Source organism: Coturnix japonica, chromosome 27, assembly GCF_054131305.1.
Source record: "Coturnix japonica strain WE chromosome 27, WE-NBRP24, whole genome shotgun sequence".
NCBI classification, from domain to species: Eukaryota; Metazoa; Chordata; class Aves; order Galliformes; family Phasianidae; genus Coturnix; species Coturnix japonica.
The window spans coordinates 685,154-700,271 of NC_140689.1; the positions used below are offsets into that span (position 1 = coordinate 685,154).

Sequence of the window (15,118 nt, forward strand, 5' to 3'; positions counted from 1 at the left end):
GCAGGAGCTGCTCTTGTATGTGCGTGGCCACCGCATCCCAGACAGCAAGTCGCTCTGAAGGGCAGAGGAAAAGCAGGTCACACTCTGCATCTGCCACTTCCCAAGGGCGCTTCTCTCAGCCCGGGACGGAGGTGGCAGATGGAAAGTGTCGGCACTGTCCCCAGAACTGAGACGATCCCCATGCTGTGTCAGGCCCGCTCAGCGCCAGCACTTGGAGGCAGCTCTGCTCCAGTGGTGGCTGCAGACCCACGTACCTTTGGCGGTGACCTCTGGCGTTTTGCAGTCACGCTGTGGAGCAGGGCCATCCTGCCAGAATCTCATCTTGGCCCGCTTCACCGCAGCAGGGCGCTCCGCGTTGGCAACAGCCACGTGAAAACTCATACCTTCCAGATGCGTCTGCTCTCTGTCAGATGCTCCTTCAGGATGCAGGACCCGGCACTGGGCACTGCCTGCAGAACCCTCCCGGGTGGCCGTGTCATAAACGTGGCCACGGCGACGCGGTGACAGCGTGGCCAGTGCTGGCAGCTGCCCATTATGACACGGCACCAGCCCAGCTCTGCCCCGTGCTGGTTGGCACTCCCCATTCCTGGAGCCCTTGTGTGCCAGCAGCACCACACCAGAGGAGGAGGCAGTGGGCCCCGTGGGCAGGCTCGTTCTGAAACACCATTCTGAATCACAGAATCACAGAATCACAGAATTATCAAGGTTGGAAAAGACCTAGAAGATCATCCAGTCCAACCATCACCAATACTTCCCAGTTAAATCATATCCCTAAACACAACAACACATAGGACACATAAAGACCACATAGGACCCCATAAGAACCCCATAAGGACCGCATAGGACCCCATAATGACCCCATAAAGACCCCATAAAGACCGCATAGGACCCCATTAGTTTCCCATATGCACCACAAAGGACCCATGGGGAATCACAGAATCACAGAATGATCAAGGTTGGAAAAGACCTAGAAGATCATCCAGTCCAACCATCACCAATACTTCCCAGTTCAATCATATCCCTCAACACAACATCCAAATGTTTCTTGAACACTCCCATGGTCGGTGACTCCACCACCTCCCTGTTCAGTGCATTTCAGTGCCTGACCACCCTTTCCAAGAAGTAATACTTCCTAATGTCCAGCCTGAATCTGCCCTGCCACAGCTTTGAACCATTCCCTCTAGTTCTATCACTGTCTACATGAGAGAAGAGGCCGACCCCCAGCTCACTACAACCTCCCTTCAGTGAGATGCTGAGCCCACCGGCATCTGAGGCTCTTCCTGTGCTGGCCTGAGCTTCTCGCTCCTACACGTCTGTCATCTGCTGACCGGGAGCTCGGTGGCTGCAGCGCTCACTTACTCCCTTTGGACACCGAGGGCAGGCTGGCCTTGGAGCTCGCTGAAGACCATGGGGTGGGTTTCACTGCCTTGACTCAGCCCAGCTCTGCTGGGTTTGGCGTGATGCTTTTCAGGCAACACCCATGGCCTCGTAGTGATGGCCAGCTGAATGTCCAAAGAGCAAGAGACGTTGCAAAGAAAAGGCAATACCCTGAAAAGCAGTTTGGATGTGGCACTAGTTTGCAGTCACAATACAGATTGGAAGACAAAAACACAAACATGTCTTTTGAGTGGTGAATTGCATTGATTTGACATGGAGGAGTCCAGGCCATCAGCACATTGCTGGGAGCCCGGCTGCTGTTGGTTGGGCATAGCGCAACCAGGGGATACTCACTGGGGTGGGGGCAGCAGACATCCAGAAACTGTGAGCAAGAATTGAGTCTGCAGGTGCTGGAATAACTCCTGAGCAAGCAAAGCTTCATGTTTACCCATGTGTACCCCATGTTCATGTTTACCCCGTGTTTAGCCATAGGTAGTGATATTTAAGGGAGGAAATAGATTTTGGGGCTAAAAATTGATATTTAAAAGACAAACTGCCTTCTTTTGGAGATAAATGTGCTATTTAGGGGAGGAATTGTCTAATTCCTTCTGCCGTTGGGCTCCTCAAGCCCCTTCCTCCTTGGCTGCGGCACAGCAAGCCCCCTTCCTTCTGTGCTCTGCACCAGCCAGCCCACTTCCATTTGCCATGGGGTCTAACAGGCCCCCAACCATCTGGGTTTCAGCACATCAAGCTCCCTTCCTTGAGGGTTTTGGTCCGGTTTCACACCAGCCAGCCCACTTCCATCTGCCATGGGGCCCAGCACCCAAAGCTTTGTGTTTACCCAGTATCCCTATGTGTAGCTGAGCCTCAGGGAGATTGTGAACCTAAAGTAGTCAGCCAGTGAGAAACCAGGGGAGAAAGAGATCGGCGTTGGGTAACGGGGCATAAGAGATGTAACGCTGTTTTCTGTGCTGCTCTCCTGCTTGCAGGACGCCCGCCGCTGCAATTGCCAGTAAAATCTGCTTTATCACAGGAACCGTCCTGATAAATTCTCTGGACGTTTCCAACATCAGGCTGTGGTTTAGACCCTTGGGCTTGTGCCTGCCTGAAACAACGTGCATTTCCGAATGGCTCACGGCAGTAAATGAAGGCAAGAGAACACTGAGCTCTTCTGCCTATTTCCAGAACTGGGACGGAGACAGGAGAGCATGCTTAGCCTTGGGTTGTTGGTTGTATCCAGCCATGGCAACCACAGCTGAAGCATCTTCCATCTTCATTAGGCACTCCTCTGCCTGTTCCTTTTTGTCTCTGTTTGATGCCAAGGCTCCAAGGAATGCAGGCACCCCGTCTGTCAGAGCCCAGGGGTCTCGGAAGGAAGAGTCCCTATTGTCCCTCTACCTCTGCTTCTCTTCAGGGAGGTGACACTGTCTCACTCCCATTATCAGAGCGAGAGGGAGGTTCTTTTAATATACGTGTACCCGACGGAGAGATTAAGACTCAAGGAGTTGAATGTTTTGTTTGCCCGTCCAGTTTATTGCCAATCAAATTGTTTAGGGAGATGTGGAAAGGAAGACGGGCAATAGAAAAGGTAGGAAATAAAAGCAAACAGTATACAGGAAACAAAAGAGAGATGGTCAGATGGTCACTACCATGGGTTAGGGTTAGGGTTGTTGTTGGGGTTAGGGTTAGGGTTGGGGTTAAGTTTATGTAGGTCCAGATGTTGATCTTCTGAAGTGATGTGCCATCAGGTGTTGTTGTTTGGCTGATGAAAACAGCAGTTGTCCCAACTTATCAATAAGTCCAACAGAGGTGGAGTTCGCTGTCCTTGGAGTGGCAGCTTCTGGTTTGGGGATCTCAGCAGTAAGGGAGGTGCCCACCTGTATCCTGTTTCTCAAATAATACGATGGTATCGTTCCCCAGTTCTCCCATACCAAGCTGGAGTGAGGTTTTGGTTACAGATCTTCCAGCAGGAAACACTTCTGAGCACTGTCTTCCAAAGGCAAACAGCTCCACAGAAATGCTTTCCAGTGTCAAACTGTCCTCCAAGTGACGGTGATTGCCACAGCCACCTCTCATGTCCTGGGTAAGTCAGAGTCTTATGGGAAGCAGTGCCTCCAAAAGCCAACTTTGAGCCAGAACCAAAGAAGGGTTCAGATGGGCACCCAGGAATGGCACAGCTAGGAATGGCAGAGATAGGAATGGCAGAGATAGGAATGGCACAGCTGTTTGGCAGCCTCAGGTGGAGCTGTGCTTCTTTTGGGCACCCCATGCCCTGGTCAGCGTGGACAGGACATCCCCCACCTGGGGAGCCCCGCTTTGCTCTTTGGTGGCTGACTCTGCAGAGATCCGCTCCCCTTGTGCCTCAGTGGCAGCAGACCAAAGGAGCTGTAGGTGCGCTCCTTGGGCAGGCTGGTCTCGGAGCTCGAGGACCATAGGGCTGCCAGTGGTGTCTGTGGCACGGCTGGGGCTCCACTGCGCTTGGCCTTTCTGAGCTTGGCCTGGGGCTTTTTTGGCTCTTCTACTACAGTGGGGACCCTCACAAAGTCTGGGTCTTCTTCTTCTATGGCAATTGGAGGTTGCTCTGCCTCTGCCGGTGCTGGTCCCATCTCCGCCTCTTTGCTTTCGGTAGCAGATTGCACTTCATCCTCTTTGGTTTCTGGAGAGCTTTTTGCCTCGGTCTCTAAGCTTTCGGAAGAGCTTTTGACCTCGGCCTCTTTGCTTTTTTTGGAGCGTTTTGCCTTCTTCTTCTTTTTCTTACGCTTCTTCTTGTCAGAAGGCGCCTGCAGTTCCTCTGTCTCCTCACTGCAAAGACACAAGGGGAGGGGTCAGCCTGAGTGGGTGATGGTTTTGGGGCCGTATCCTGCAACCCCGAGCCAGGACCCTTGGCTGCAATGCAGCCTTCCCACGCACAGCTCTTGGGTTGCACTCCTGAGGGAGCTCTCCTGAGGGCTGAAAAGGGGCCAGCCATGTGAAATGGGGGCTCTCAGCAGCCCCATCCCACCCCTCCTTGTGCTGCACTCAGCACCGCTGTGTGGCCCCGAACAGTGACTGTGTGGGGCTGGGGAATGGGCTCTTTAAAGGCCAAGGAAACACCCCGTGCAGACCCCAACCCTGAGCCTGCAGTCTCACCTGTCCTCCTCCTCCTCATCGCTTTCTGCCTCTTTGGGCGGTTCTTCCACCAGAAAGGTGACAGTGATCCAGCTGGGGAGGGGTGGCAATGCTGGAGGTTCCTCTGCAGCTGGGAAGGAGAGATCTGGTCAGAGGAGACTGATCCTGAACCTGCTGCCTGGTGACAGGCAGGGCTGCTCAGGCCTGACCCAAACCACCCAAGATGGCCGCTCTGCCATCTCCACAGACTGTGGGCCCTCTGTGCCTTGTGCCCAGCTCCTCCTCTCCGGGATGCAGCTCTATGTTGGGAGTGCATGAGTGGCATCAGCTTTGGGAAGGAGGAGCTGGGTGGTGCCTGTGAGGTGACAGCCTCTTTTGGGGGCTCATTTCCTGGGGGCAGGACAAGGCCCAGGAGCCCCCCTTCTCTTGCCATACTCAGGGCTGGGGGCTCTGTGGGAACATCACACCCAGATCCTGGATTTCATCAGGGCAACTTGTGCTCAGGAGGAGAGGCAGTGCAGGGCTGGAGTCAATGGTTATGGCAGTCAGAGCTTTTGGGTGATGGTGGGCTGGGCATTTTCCCATCGCACGTTGGTTGTATGTGGGATGGAGAGGAGCTGGCGGCTGCTTTACCTTTCTTGGCCTGGACAAGAGGTAGCAATGGGACTCGTGGGGGTCTGCAGCGTTGCCCGGGTGGTGGTTTGGGTGCAAACTCCCGACGAAACCTGGACAAAAGGAGGAGACACGAGTGTGACCCAGGGCTCCAGCTGCCCTTTCTGCTCACTGTCATCACCTGCTCACAGGTAGACGGTCACCTTGCCTAAAGGCCGTTACTGCCCAGTGTCCAGAGCCCCAGTACCAAGGGCTGTCCTGGGAAATCACAGAATCAATCACAGAATGACCCGGGTTGGAAGGGACTGGACTCAAGGATCATGTTTCAACCCCCTGCTCGCAGGACACCAAACATCCACATTCACTAGATCAGGTTGCCCAGAGCCCCGTCCAACCTGGCCTTGAACGCCTCCAAGGACGGGGCATCCACAACCTAAAATGGAGCCACCCAGGCCACGATGGGATGAAAACATCCCCTAAATCCCTTCATCTCTCCCATCAGATCTATCTGAGGACAAGCTGGAACACGAGAGCTGCCCATTTTCTGCCTCGCTCCTCTGAGCTATTTCTGCCTGTGTTCCCATGGCAGGACACTCGTGGTCACAAGGAGCAAATGCTGCTGCAGGAGAGCTGAGCAGCTGCGTCAAGCAGGGGCTGCAGCCACAAATGCACTCACCTGGGAAAGACGACGACTCGGCCAGAGAGTGTCAGGGAGGCAACCGCTGTCACCGGGGTCACCACCATGTCCAGCAGCCAGGGTGCCTGCAGGGGAGGAACAGGGAGGATGTGGGACGTCGTGGTCATGGCTGAGGCACTGGAGGCTGCTGGAGGAGCCCAAGGCCGGCAGAGCTGGCAGCACCGCAGCACTTGCATGGCCCGAGCAGCAGGCCAGGTCCTGGAGAGCCATGTGCAGGCAGTGCAAGGGCCATGGAGAAACCAAAACCTTACCTTGAAAACAACCTTCTCGAGTTTCACCTTCCCGCAGATCTTCTCAAGGAAGTCATAGTAGAACTTCATTTGGACTCTTGCTCTCTCGATGAGGAGCACTCCGATGTCCTTCAGGACAAAGGCAATGTCCTCCCCCTTCCTCAGGCACTGGGAGACGAGCGTTGTGGTGCCAAATATGCAGGCCTTCCCAGTCTGCCAGCTCACAGATGCGGCCTCGGCCACCTCAGCGTATTTGAGGGTCTCCATTTTATTGAGGCCTGGAAAATCACACCAGAATGTCAGAGTCCATCACGCGGTGGCTCTTCCAGCACTGCCTCCCAAGTGCTACTCATTGCAGTCGCCAGCCAGGACAAGCTCATGTTCGGACGGGCTCCGTGGAGGGGGAGGTTTGATTTCAGAATGGAGGCTGTAGCCCCGTTTGTCCTGTCTGGGCAGCCAGAAAGGGTTGAAGCCCCATCCTACCTGGCGGGTATTCCTCGTTCATCTGGTCATGGATGCTCGCAAGGTTCTTGGCCAGGTGAAACACAGGCCACTGCATGGTCATGTTTCCTTTCCCAACTCTGATCCGTTCAGAGACAATGCTGAAGGAACCGAAGGTGGGAACTCGGACCCCCTGTGCATGGAAGAGAAGGGAAGGGCCAAAGGGTTAAGGCTGGAGGAAGAGCTGAAGGCTGCCCTGTGTGGGGACTGTGCTTTTGGACTGGGTTCAGCCCCAGCACACTACAGCACACAGCACAAGTCATAGCCCGTATGCACAAGGCCCACTGGTACTTTACAGGGATTTGGGGCCAAGTTCCCTGCTTTCTGCGGAGGGGAAGTCACTGCCTTCTGTGGCCAAACGCAAAGGACTCTGCAGCCCTCCAAACAGGCCAGCAGGAAGAAGGCGTTGACCCACCTTGCGTAGCAGGAGCTGCTCTTGTATGTGCGTGGCCACCGCATCCCAGACAGCAAGTCGCTCTGAAGGGCAGAGGAAAAGCAGGTCACACTCTGCATCTGCCGCTTCCCAAGGGCGCTTCTCTCAGCCCGGGACGGAGGTGGCAGATGGAAAGTGTCGGCACCGTCCCCAGCACTGAGACGATCCCCATGCTGTGTCAGGCCCGCTCAGCACCAGCACTTGGAGGCAGCTCTGCTCCAGTGGTGGCTGCAGACCCACGTACCTTTGGCGGTGACCTCTGGCGTTTTGTAGTCACGCTGTGGAGCTGGGCCATCCTGCCAGAATCTCATCTTGGCCCGCTTCACCGCAGCAGGGCGCTCCGCGTTGGCAACAGCCACATGGGAACTCATCCCTTCCAGATGCGTCTGCTCTCTGTCAGATGCTCCTTCAGGATGCAGGACCCAGCACTGGGCACTGCCTGCAGAACCCTCCCGGGTGGCCGTGTCATAGACGTGGCCACAGCGACGTGGTGACAGCGTGGCCAGTGCTGGCAGCTGCCCATTATGACACGGCACCAGCCCAGCTCTGCCCCATGCTGGTTGGCACTCCCCATTCCTGGAGCCCTTGTGTGCCAGCAGCACCACACCAGAGGAGGAGGCAGTGGGCCCCGTGGGCAGGCTCGTTCTGAAACACCATTCTGAATCACAGAATCACAGAATCATAGAATTATCAAGGTTGGAAAAGACCTAGAAGATCATCCAGTCCAACCATCACCAATACTTCCCAGTTAAATCATATCCCTAAACACAACAACACATAGGACACATAAAGACCACATAGGACCCCATAAGAACCCCATAAGGACCGCATAGGACCCCATAATGACCCCATAAAGACCCCATAAAGACCGCATAGGACCCCATTAGTATCCCATATGCACCACAAAGGACCCATTGGGAATCACAGAATCACAGAATGATCAAGGTTGGAAAAGACCTAGAAGATCATCCAGTCCAACCATCACCAATACTTCCCAGTTCAATCATATCCCTCAACACAACATCCAAATGTTTCTTGAACACTCCCATGGTCGGTGACTCCACCACCTCCCTGTTCAGTGCATTCCAGTGCCTGACCACCCTTTCCAAGAAGTAATACTTCCTAATGTCCAGCCTGAATCTGCCCTGCCACAGCTTTGAACCATTCCCTCTAGTTCTATCACTGTCTGCATGAGAGAAGAGGCCGACCCCCAGCTCACTACAACCTCCCTTCAGTGAGATGCTGAGCCCACCGGCATCTGAGGCTCTTCCTGTGCTGGCCTGAGCTTCTCGCTCCTACACGTCTGTCATCTGCTGACCGGGAGCTCGGTGGCTGCAGCGCTCACTTACTCCCTTTGGACACCGAGGGCAGGCTGGCCTTGGAGCTCGCTGAAGACCATGGGGTGGGTTTCACTGCCTTGACTCAGCCCAGCTCTGCTGGGTTTGGCGTGATGCTTTTCAGGCAACACCCATGGCCTCGTAGTGATGGCCAGCTGAAGGTCCGAAGAGCAAGAGACGTTGCAAAGGAAACGCAATACCCTGAAAAGCAGTTTGGGTGTGGCACTAGTTTGCAGTCACAATACAGATTGGAAGACAAAAACACAAACATGTCTTTTGAGTGGTGAATTGCATTGATTTGACATGGAGGAGTCCAGGCCATCAGCACACTGCTGGGAGCCCGGCTGCTGTTGGCTGGGCACAGGGCAACCAGGGGATACTCACTGGGGTGGGGGCAGCAAACATCCAGAAACTGTGAGCAAGAATTGAGTCTGCAGGTGCTGGAATAACTCCTGAGCAAGCAAAGCTTCATGTTTACCCATGTGTACCCCATGTTCATGTTTACCCCGTGTTTAGCCATAGGTAGTGATATTTAAGGGAGGAAATAGATTTTGGGGCTAAAAATTGATATTTAAGGGACAAACTGCCTTCTTTTGGAGATAAATGTGCTATTTAGGGGAGCAATTGTCTAATTCCTTCTGCCGCTGGGCTCCTCAAGCCCCTTCCTCCTTGGCTGCGGCCCAGCAAGTCCCCTTCCTTCTGTGCTCTGCACCAGCCAGCCCACTTCCATTTGCCATTGGGTCTAACAGGCCTTCAACCATCTGGGTTTCAGCACATCAAGCTCCCTTCCTTGAGTGTTTTGGTCCGGTTTCACACCAGCCAGCCCACTTCCATCTGCCATGGGGCCCAGCACCCAAAGCTTTGTGTTTACCCAGTATCCCTATGTGTAGCTGAGCCTCAGGGAGATTGTGAACCTAAAGTAGTCAGCCAGTGAGAAACCAGGGGAGAAAGAGATCGGCGTTGGGTAACAGGGCATAAGAGATGTAACGCTGTTTTCTGTGCTGCTCTCCTGCTTGCAGGATGCCCGCCGCTGCAATTGCCAGTAAAATCTGCTTTATCACAGGAACCGTCCTGATAAATTCTCTGGACGTTTCCAACATCAGGCTGTGGTTTAGGCCCTTGGGCTTGTGCCTGCCTGAAACAACGTGCATTTCCGAATGGCTCACGGCAGTAAATGAAGGCAAGAGAACACTGAGCTCTTCTGCCTATTTCCAGAACTGGGACGGAGACAGGAGAGCATGCTTAGCCTTGGGTTGTTGGTTGTATCCAGCCATGGCAACCACAGCTGAAGCATCTTGCATCTTCATTAGGCACTCCTCTGCCTGTTCCTTTTTGTCTCTGTTTGATGCCAAGGCTCCAAGGAATGCAGGCACCCCGTCTGTCAGAGCCCAGGGGTCTCGGAAGGAAGAGTCCCCATTGTCCCTCTACCTCTGCTTCTCTTCAGGGAGGTGACACTGTCTCACTCCCATTATCAGAGCGAGAGGGAGGTTCTTTTAATATACGTGTACCCGACGGAGAGATGAAGACACAAGGAGTTAAATGTTTTGTTTGCCCGTCCAGTTTATTGCCAATCAAATTGTTTAGGGAGATGTGGAAAGGAAGACGGGCAATAGAAAAGGTAGGAAATAAAAGCAAACAGTATACAGGAAACGAAAGAGAGATGGTCAGATGGTCACTACCATGGGTTACGGTTAGGGTTGTTGTTGGGGTTAGGGTTAGGGTTGGGGTTAAGTTTATGTAGGTCCAGATGTTGATCTTCTGAAGTGATGTGCCATCAGGTGTTGTTGTTTGGCTGATGAAAACAGCAGTTGTCCTAACTTATCAATAAGTCCAACAGAGTTGGAGTTCGCTGTCCTTGGAGTGGCAGCTTCTGGTTTGGGGATCTCAGCAGTAAGGGAGGTGCCCACATGTATCCTGTTTCTCACAGGATACGATGGTATCGTTCCCCAGTTCTCCCATACCAAGCTGGAGTGAGGTTTTGGTCCCAGATCTTCCAGCAGGAAGCACTTCTGAGCACTGTCTTCCAAAGGCAAACAGCTCCAAAGAAATGCTTTCCAATGTCAAACTGTCCTCCAAGTGACGGTGATTGCCACAGCCACCTCTCACGTCCTGGGAAAGTCAGAGTCTTATGGCAAGAAGTGCCTCCGAAAGCCAACTTGGAGCCAGAACCAAAGAAGGGTTCAGATGGGCACCCAGTAATGGCACAGCTAGGAATGGCACAGCTAGGAATGGCACAGCTAGGAATGGCAGAGATAGGAATGGCACAGCTGTTTGGCAGCCTCAGGTGGAGCTGTGCTTCTTTTGGGCATCCCATGCCCTGGTCAGCGTGGACAGGACATCCCCCACCTGGGGAGCCCCGCTTTGCTCTTTGGTGGCTGACTCTGCAGAGATCCGCTCCCCTTGTGCCTCAGTGGCAGCAGACCAAAGGAGCTGTAGGTGCGCTCCTTGGGCAGGCTGGTCTCGGAGCTCGAGGACCATAGGGCTGCCAGTGGTGTCTGTGGCACGGCTGGGGCTCCACTGCGCTTGGCCTTTCTGAGCTTGGCCTGGGGCTTTTTTGGCTCTTCTACTACAGTGGGGACCCTCACAAAGTCCGGGTCTTCTTCTTCTATGGCAATTGGAGGTTGCTCTGCCTCTGCCGGTGCTGGTCCCATCTCTGCCTCTTTGCTTTCGGTTGAGCATTGCACTTCATCCTCTTTGGTTTCTGGAGAGCTTTTTGCCTCGGTCTCTAAGCTTTCGGAAGAGCTTTTGACCTCGGCCTCTTTGCTTTTTTTGGAGCGTTTTGCCTTCTTCTTCTTTTTCTTACGCTTCTTCTTGTCAGAAGGCGCCTGCAGTTCCTCTGTCTCCTCACTGCAAAGACACAAGGGGAGGGGTCAGCCTGAGTGGGTGATGGTTTTGGGGCCGTATCCTGCAACCCCGAGCCAGGACCCTTGGCTGCAATGCAGCCTTCCCCACGCACAGCTCTTGGGTTGCACTGGAGCTCTCCTGAGGGCTGAAAAGGGGCCAGCCATGTGAAATGGGGGCTCTCAGCAGCCCAATCCCACCCCTCCTTGTGCTGCACTCAGCACCGCTGTGTGGCCCCGAACAGTGACTGTGTGGGGCTGGGGAATGGGCTCTTTCCAGGTCAGGGAAACACACCGTGCAGACCACAACCCTGAGCCTGCAGTCTCACCTGTCCTCCTCCTCCTCATCGCTTTCTGCCTCTTTGGGCGGTTCTTCCACCAGAAAGGTGACAGTGATCCAGCTGGGGAGGGGTGGCAATGCTGGAGGTTCCTCTGCAGCTGGGAAGGAGAGATCTGGTCAGAGGAGACTGATCCTGAACCTGCTGCCTGGTGACAGGCAGGGCTGCTCAGGCCTGACCCAAACCACCCAAGATGGCCGCTCTGCCATCTCCACAGACTGTGGGCCCTCTGTGCCTTGTGCCCAGCTCCTCCTCTCCGGGATGCAGCTCTGTGCTGGGAGTGCATGAGTGGCATCAGCTTTGGGAAGGAGGAGCTGGGTGGTGCCTGTGAGGTGACAGCCTCTTTTGGGGGCTCATTTCCTGGGGGGAGGACAAGGCCCAGGAGCCCCCCTTCTCTTGCCATACCCAGGGCTGGGGGCTCTGTGGGAACATCACACCCAGATCCTGGATTTCATCAGGGCAATGTGTGCTCAGGAGGAGAGGCAGTGCCAGGCTGGAGTCAATGGTTATGGCAGTCAGAGCTTTTGGGTGATGGTGGGCTGGGCATTTTCCCATCGCACGTTGGTTGTATGTGGGATGGAGAGGAGCTGGCGGCTGCTTTACCTTTCTTGGCCTGGACAAGAGGTAGCAATGGGACTCGTGGGGGTCTGCAGCGTTGCCCGGGTGGTGGTTTGGGTGCAAATTCCCGACGAAACCTGGACAAAAGGAGGAGACACGAGTGTGACCCAGGGCTCCAGCTGCCCTTTCTGCTCACTGTCATCACCTGCTCACAGGCAGACGGTCACCTTGCCTAAAAGCCGCACCTCTCCAGTGTCCACAGCCCCAGTACCAAGGGCTGTCATGGGAAATCATAGAATCAATCACAGAATGACCCGGGTTGGAAGGGACTGGACTCAAGGATCATGTTTCAACCCCCTGCTCGCAGGGCACCAAACATCCACATTCACTACATCAGGTTGCCCAGTGCCCCGTCCAACCTGGCCTTGAACGCCTCCAAGGATGGGGCATCCACAACCTAAAATGGAGCCACCCAGGCCATGATGGGATGAAAATGTCCCCTAAATCCCTTCATCTCTCCCATCAGATCTATCTGAGGACAAGCTGGAACACGAGAGCTGCCCATTTTCTGCCTCGCTCCTCTGAGCTATTTCTGCCTGTGTTCCCATGGCAGGACACTCGTGGTCACAAGGAGCAAATGCTGCTGCAGGAGAGCTGAGCAGCTGCGTCAAGCAGGGGCTGCAGCCACAAATGCACTCACCTGGGAAAGACAACGACTCGGCCAGAGAGTGTCAGGGAGGCAACCGCTGTCACCGGGGTCACCACCATGTCCAGCAGCCAGGGCGCCTGCAGGGGAGGAACAGGGAGGATGTGGGACGTCCTGGTCACGCTGAGGCACTGGAGGCTGCTGGAGGAGCCCAAGGCCGGCAGAGCTGGCAGCACCGCAGCACTTGCATGGCCCGAGCAGCAGGCCAGGTCCTGGAGAGCCACGTGCAGGCAGCGCAAGGGCCGTGGAGAAACCAAAACCTCACCTTGAAAACAACCTTCTCGAGTTTCTCTTTCCCGCAGATCTTCTCAAGGAAGTCATAGTAGAACTTCATTTGGACCCTCGCTCTCTCGATGAGGAGCACTCCGATGTCCTTCAGGACAAAGGCGATGTCCTCCCCCTTCCTCAGGCACTGGGAGACGAGCGTTGTGGTGCCAAATATGCAGGCCTTCCCAGTCTGCCAGCTCACAGATGCGGCCTCAGCCACATCAGCGTATTTGAGGGTCTCCATTTTATTGAGGCCTGGAAAATCACACCAGAATGTCAGAGTCCATCACGCGGTGGCTCTTCCAGCACTGCCACCCAACTGCTACTCATTGCAGTCGCCAGCCAGGACAAGCTCATGTTTGGACGGGCTCCGTGAAGGGGGAGGTTTGATTTCAGAATGGAGGCTGTAGCCCCGTTTGTCCTGTCTGGGCAGCCAGAAAGGGTTGAAGCCCCCTCCTACCTGGCGGGTATTCCTCGTTCATCTGGTCATGGATGCTCGCAAGGTTCTTAGCCAGGTGAAACACAGGCCACTGCATGGTCATGTTTCCTTTCCCAACTCTGATCCGTTCAGAGACAATGCTGAAGGAACCGAAGGTGGGAACTCGGACTCCCTGTGCATGGAATAGAAGGGAAGGGCCAAAGGGTTAAGGCTGGAGGAAGAGCTGAAGGCTGCCCTGTGTGGGGACTGTGCTTTTGGAGTGGGATCAGCCCCAGCACACTACAGCACACAGCACAAGTCATAGCCCGTATGCACAAGGCCCACTGGTACTTTACAGGGATTTGGGGCCAAGTTCCCTGCTTTCTGCGGAGGGGAAGTCACTGCCTTCTGTGGCCAAACGCAAAGGACTCTGCAGCCCTCCAAACAGGCCAGCAGGAAGAAGGCGTTGACCCACCTTGCGTAGCAGGAGCTGCTCTTGTATGTGCGTGGCCACCGCATCCCAGACAGCAAGTCGCTCTGAAGGGCAGAGGAAAAGCAGGTCACACTCTGCATCTGCCACTTCCCAAGGGCGCTTCTCTCAGCCCGGGACGGAGGTGGCAGATGGAAAGTGTCGGCACTGTCCCCAGCACTGAGACGATCCCCATGCTGTGTCAGGCCCGCTCAGCGCCAGCACTTGGAGGCAGCTCTGCTCCAGTGGTGGCTGCAGACCCATGTACCTTTGGCGGTGACCTCTGGCGTTTTGCAGTCACGCTGTGGAGCAGGGCCATCCTGCCAGAATCTCATCTTGGCCCGCTTCACCGCAGCAGGGCGCTCCGCGTTGGCAACAGCCACGTGGGAACTCATCCCTTCCAGATGCGTCTGCTCTCTGTCAGATGCTCCTTCAGGATGCAGGACCCGGCACTGGGCACTGCCTGCAGAACCCTCCCGGGTGGCCGTGTCATAAACGTGGCCACGGCGACGCGGTGACAGCGTGGCCAGTGCTGGCAGCTGCCCATTATGACACGGCACCAGCCCAGCTCTGCCCCGTGCTGGTTGGCACTCCCCATTCCTGGAGCCCTTGTGTGCCAGCAGCACCACACCAGAGGAGGAGGCAGTGGGCCCCGTGGGCAGGCTCGTTCTGAAACACCATTCTGAATCACAGAATCACAGAATCACAGAATTATCAAGGTTGGAAAAGACCTAGAAGATCATCCAGTCCAACCATCACCAATACTTCCCAGTTAAATCATATCCCTAAACACAACAACACATAGGACACATAAAGACCACATAGGACCCCATAAGAACCCCATAAGGACCGCATAGGACCCCATAATGACCCCATAAAGACCCCATAAAGACCGCATAGGACCCCATTAGTTTCCCATATGCACCACAAAGGACCCATTGGGAATCACAGAATCACAGAATGATCAAGGTTGGAAAAGACCTAGAAGATCATCCAGTCCAACCATCACCAATACTTCCCAGTTCAATCATATCCCTCAACACAACATCCAAATGTTTCTTGAACACTCCCATGGTCGGTGACTCCACCACCTCCCTGTTCAGTGCATTTCAGTGCCTGACCACCCTTTCCAAGAAGTAATACTTCCTAATGTCCAGCCTGAATCTGCCCTGCCACAGCTTTGAACCATTCCCTCTAGTTCTATCACTGTCTACATGAGAGAAGAGG

General features: G+C 54.7%; 1 protein-coding gene across 1 annotated transcript; it reads right to left on the minus strand.

The window, feature by feature from the left end:
* Positions 1-2,890: 2,890 nt before the first annotated feature.
* Positions 2,891-5,842, minus strand: LOC146756308 (uncharacterized). The gene is made up of 4 exons (XM_085524432.1): positions 5,774-5,842; positions 5,119-5,210; positions 4,507-4,615; positions 2,891-4,179 (listed from the first exon to the last, which is right to left on the minus strand). Exons 1-4 carry the CDS (start codon positions 5,839-5,841, stop codon positions 3,654-3,656), a joined length of 795 nt encoding a protein of 264 aa, XP_085380558.1. The 5' UTR covers position 5,842; the 3' UTR covers positions 2,891-3,653.
* Positions 5,843-15,118: the final 9,276 nt, after the last annotated feature.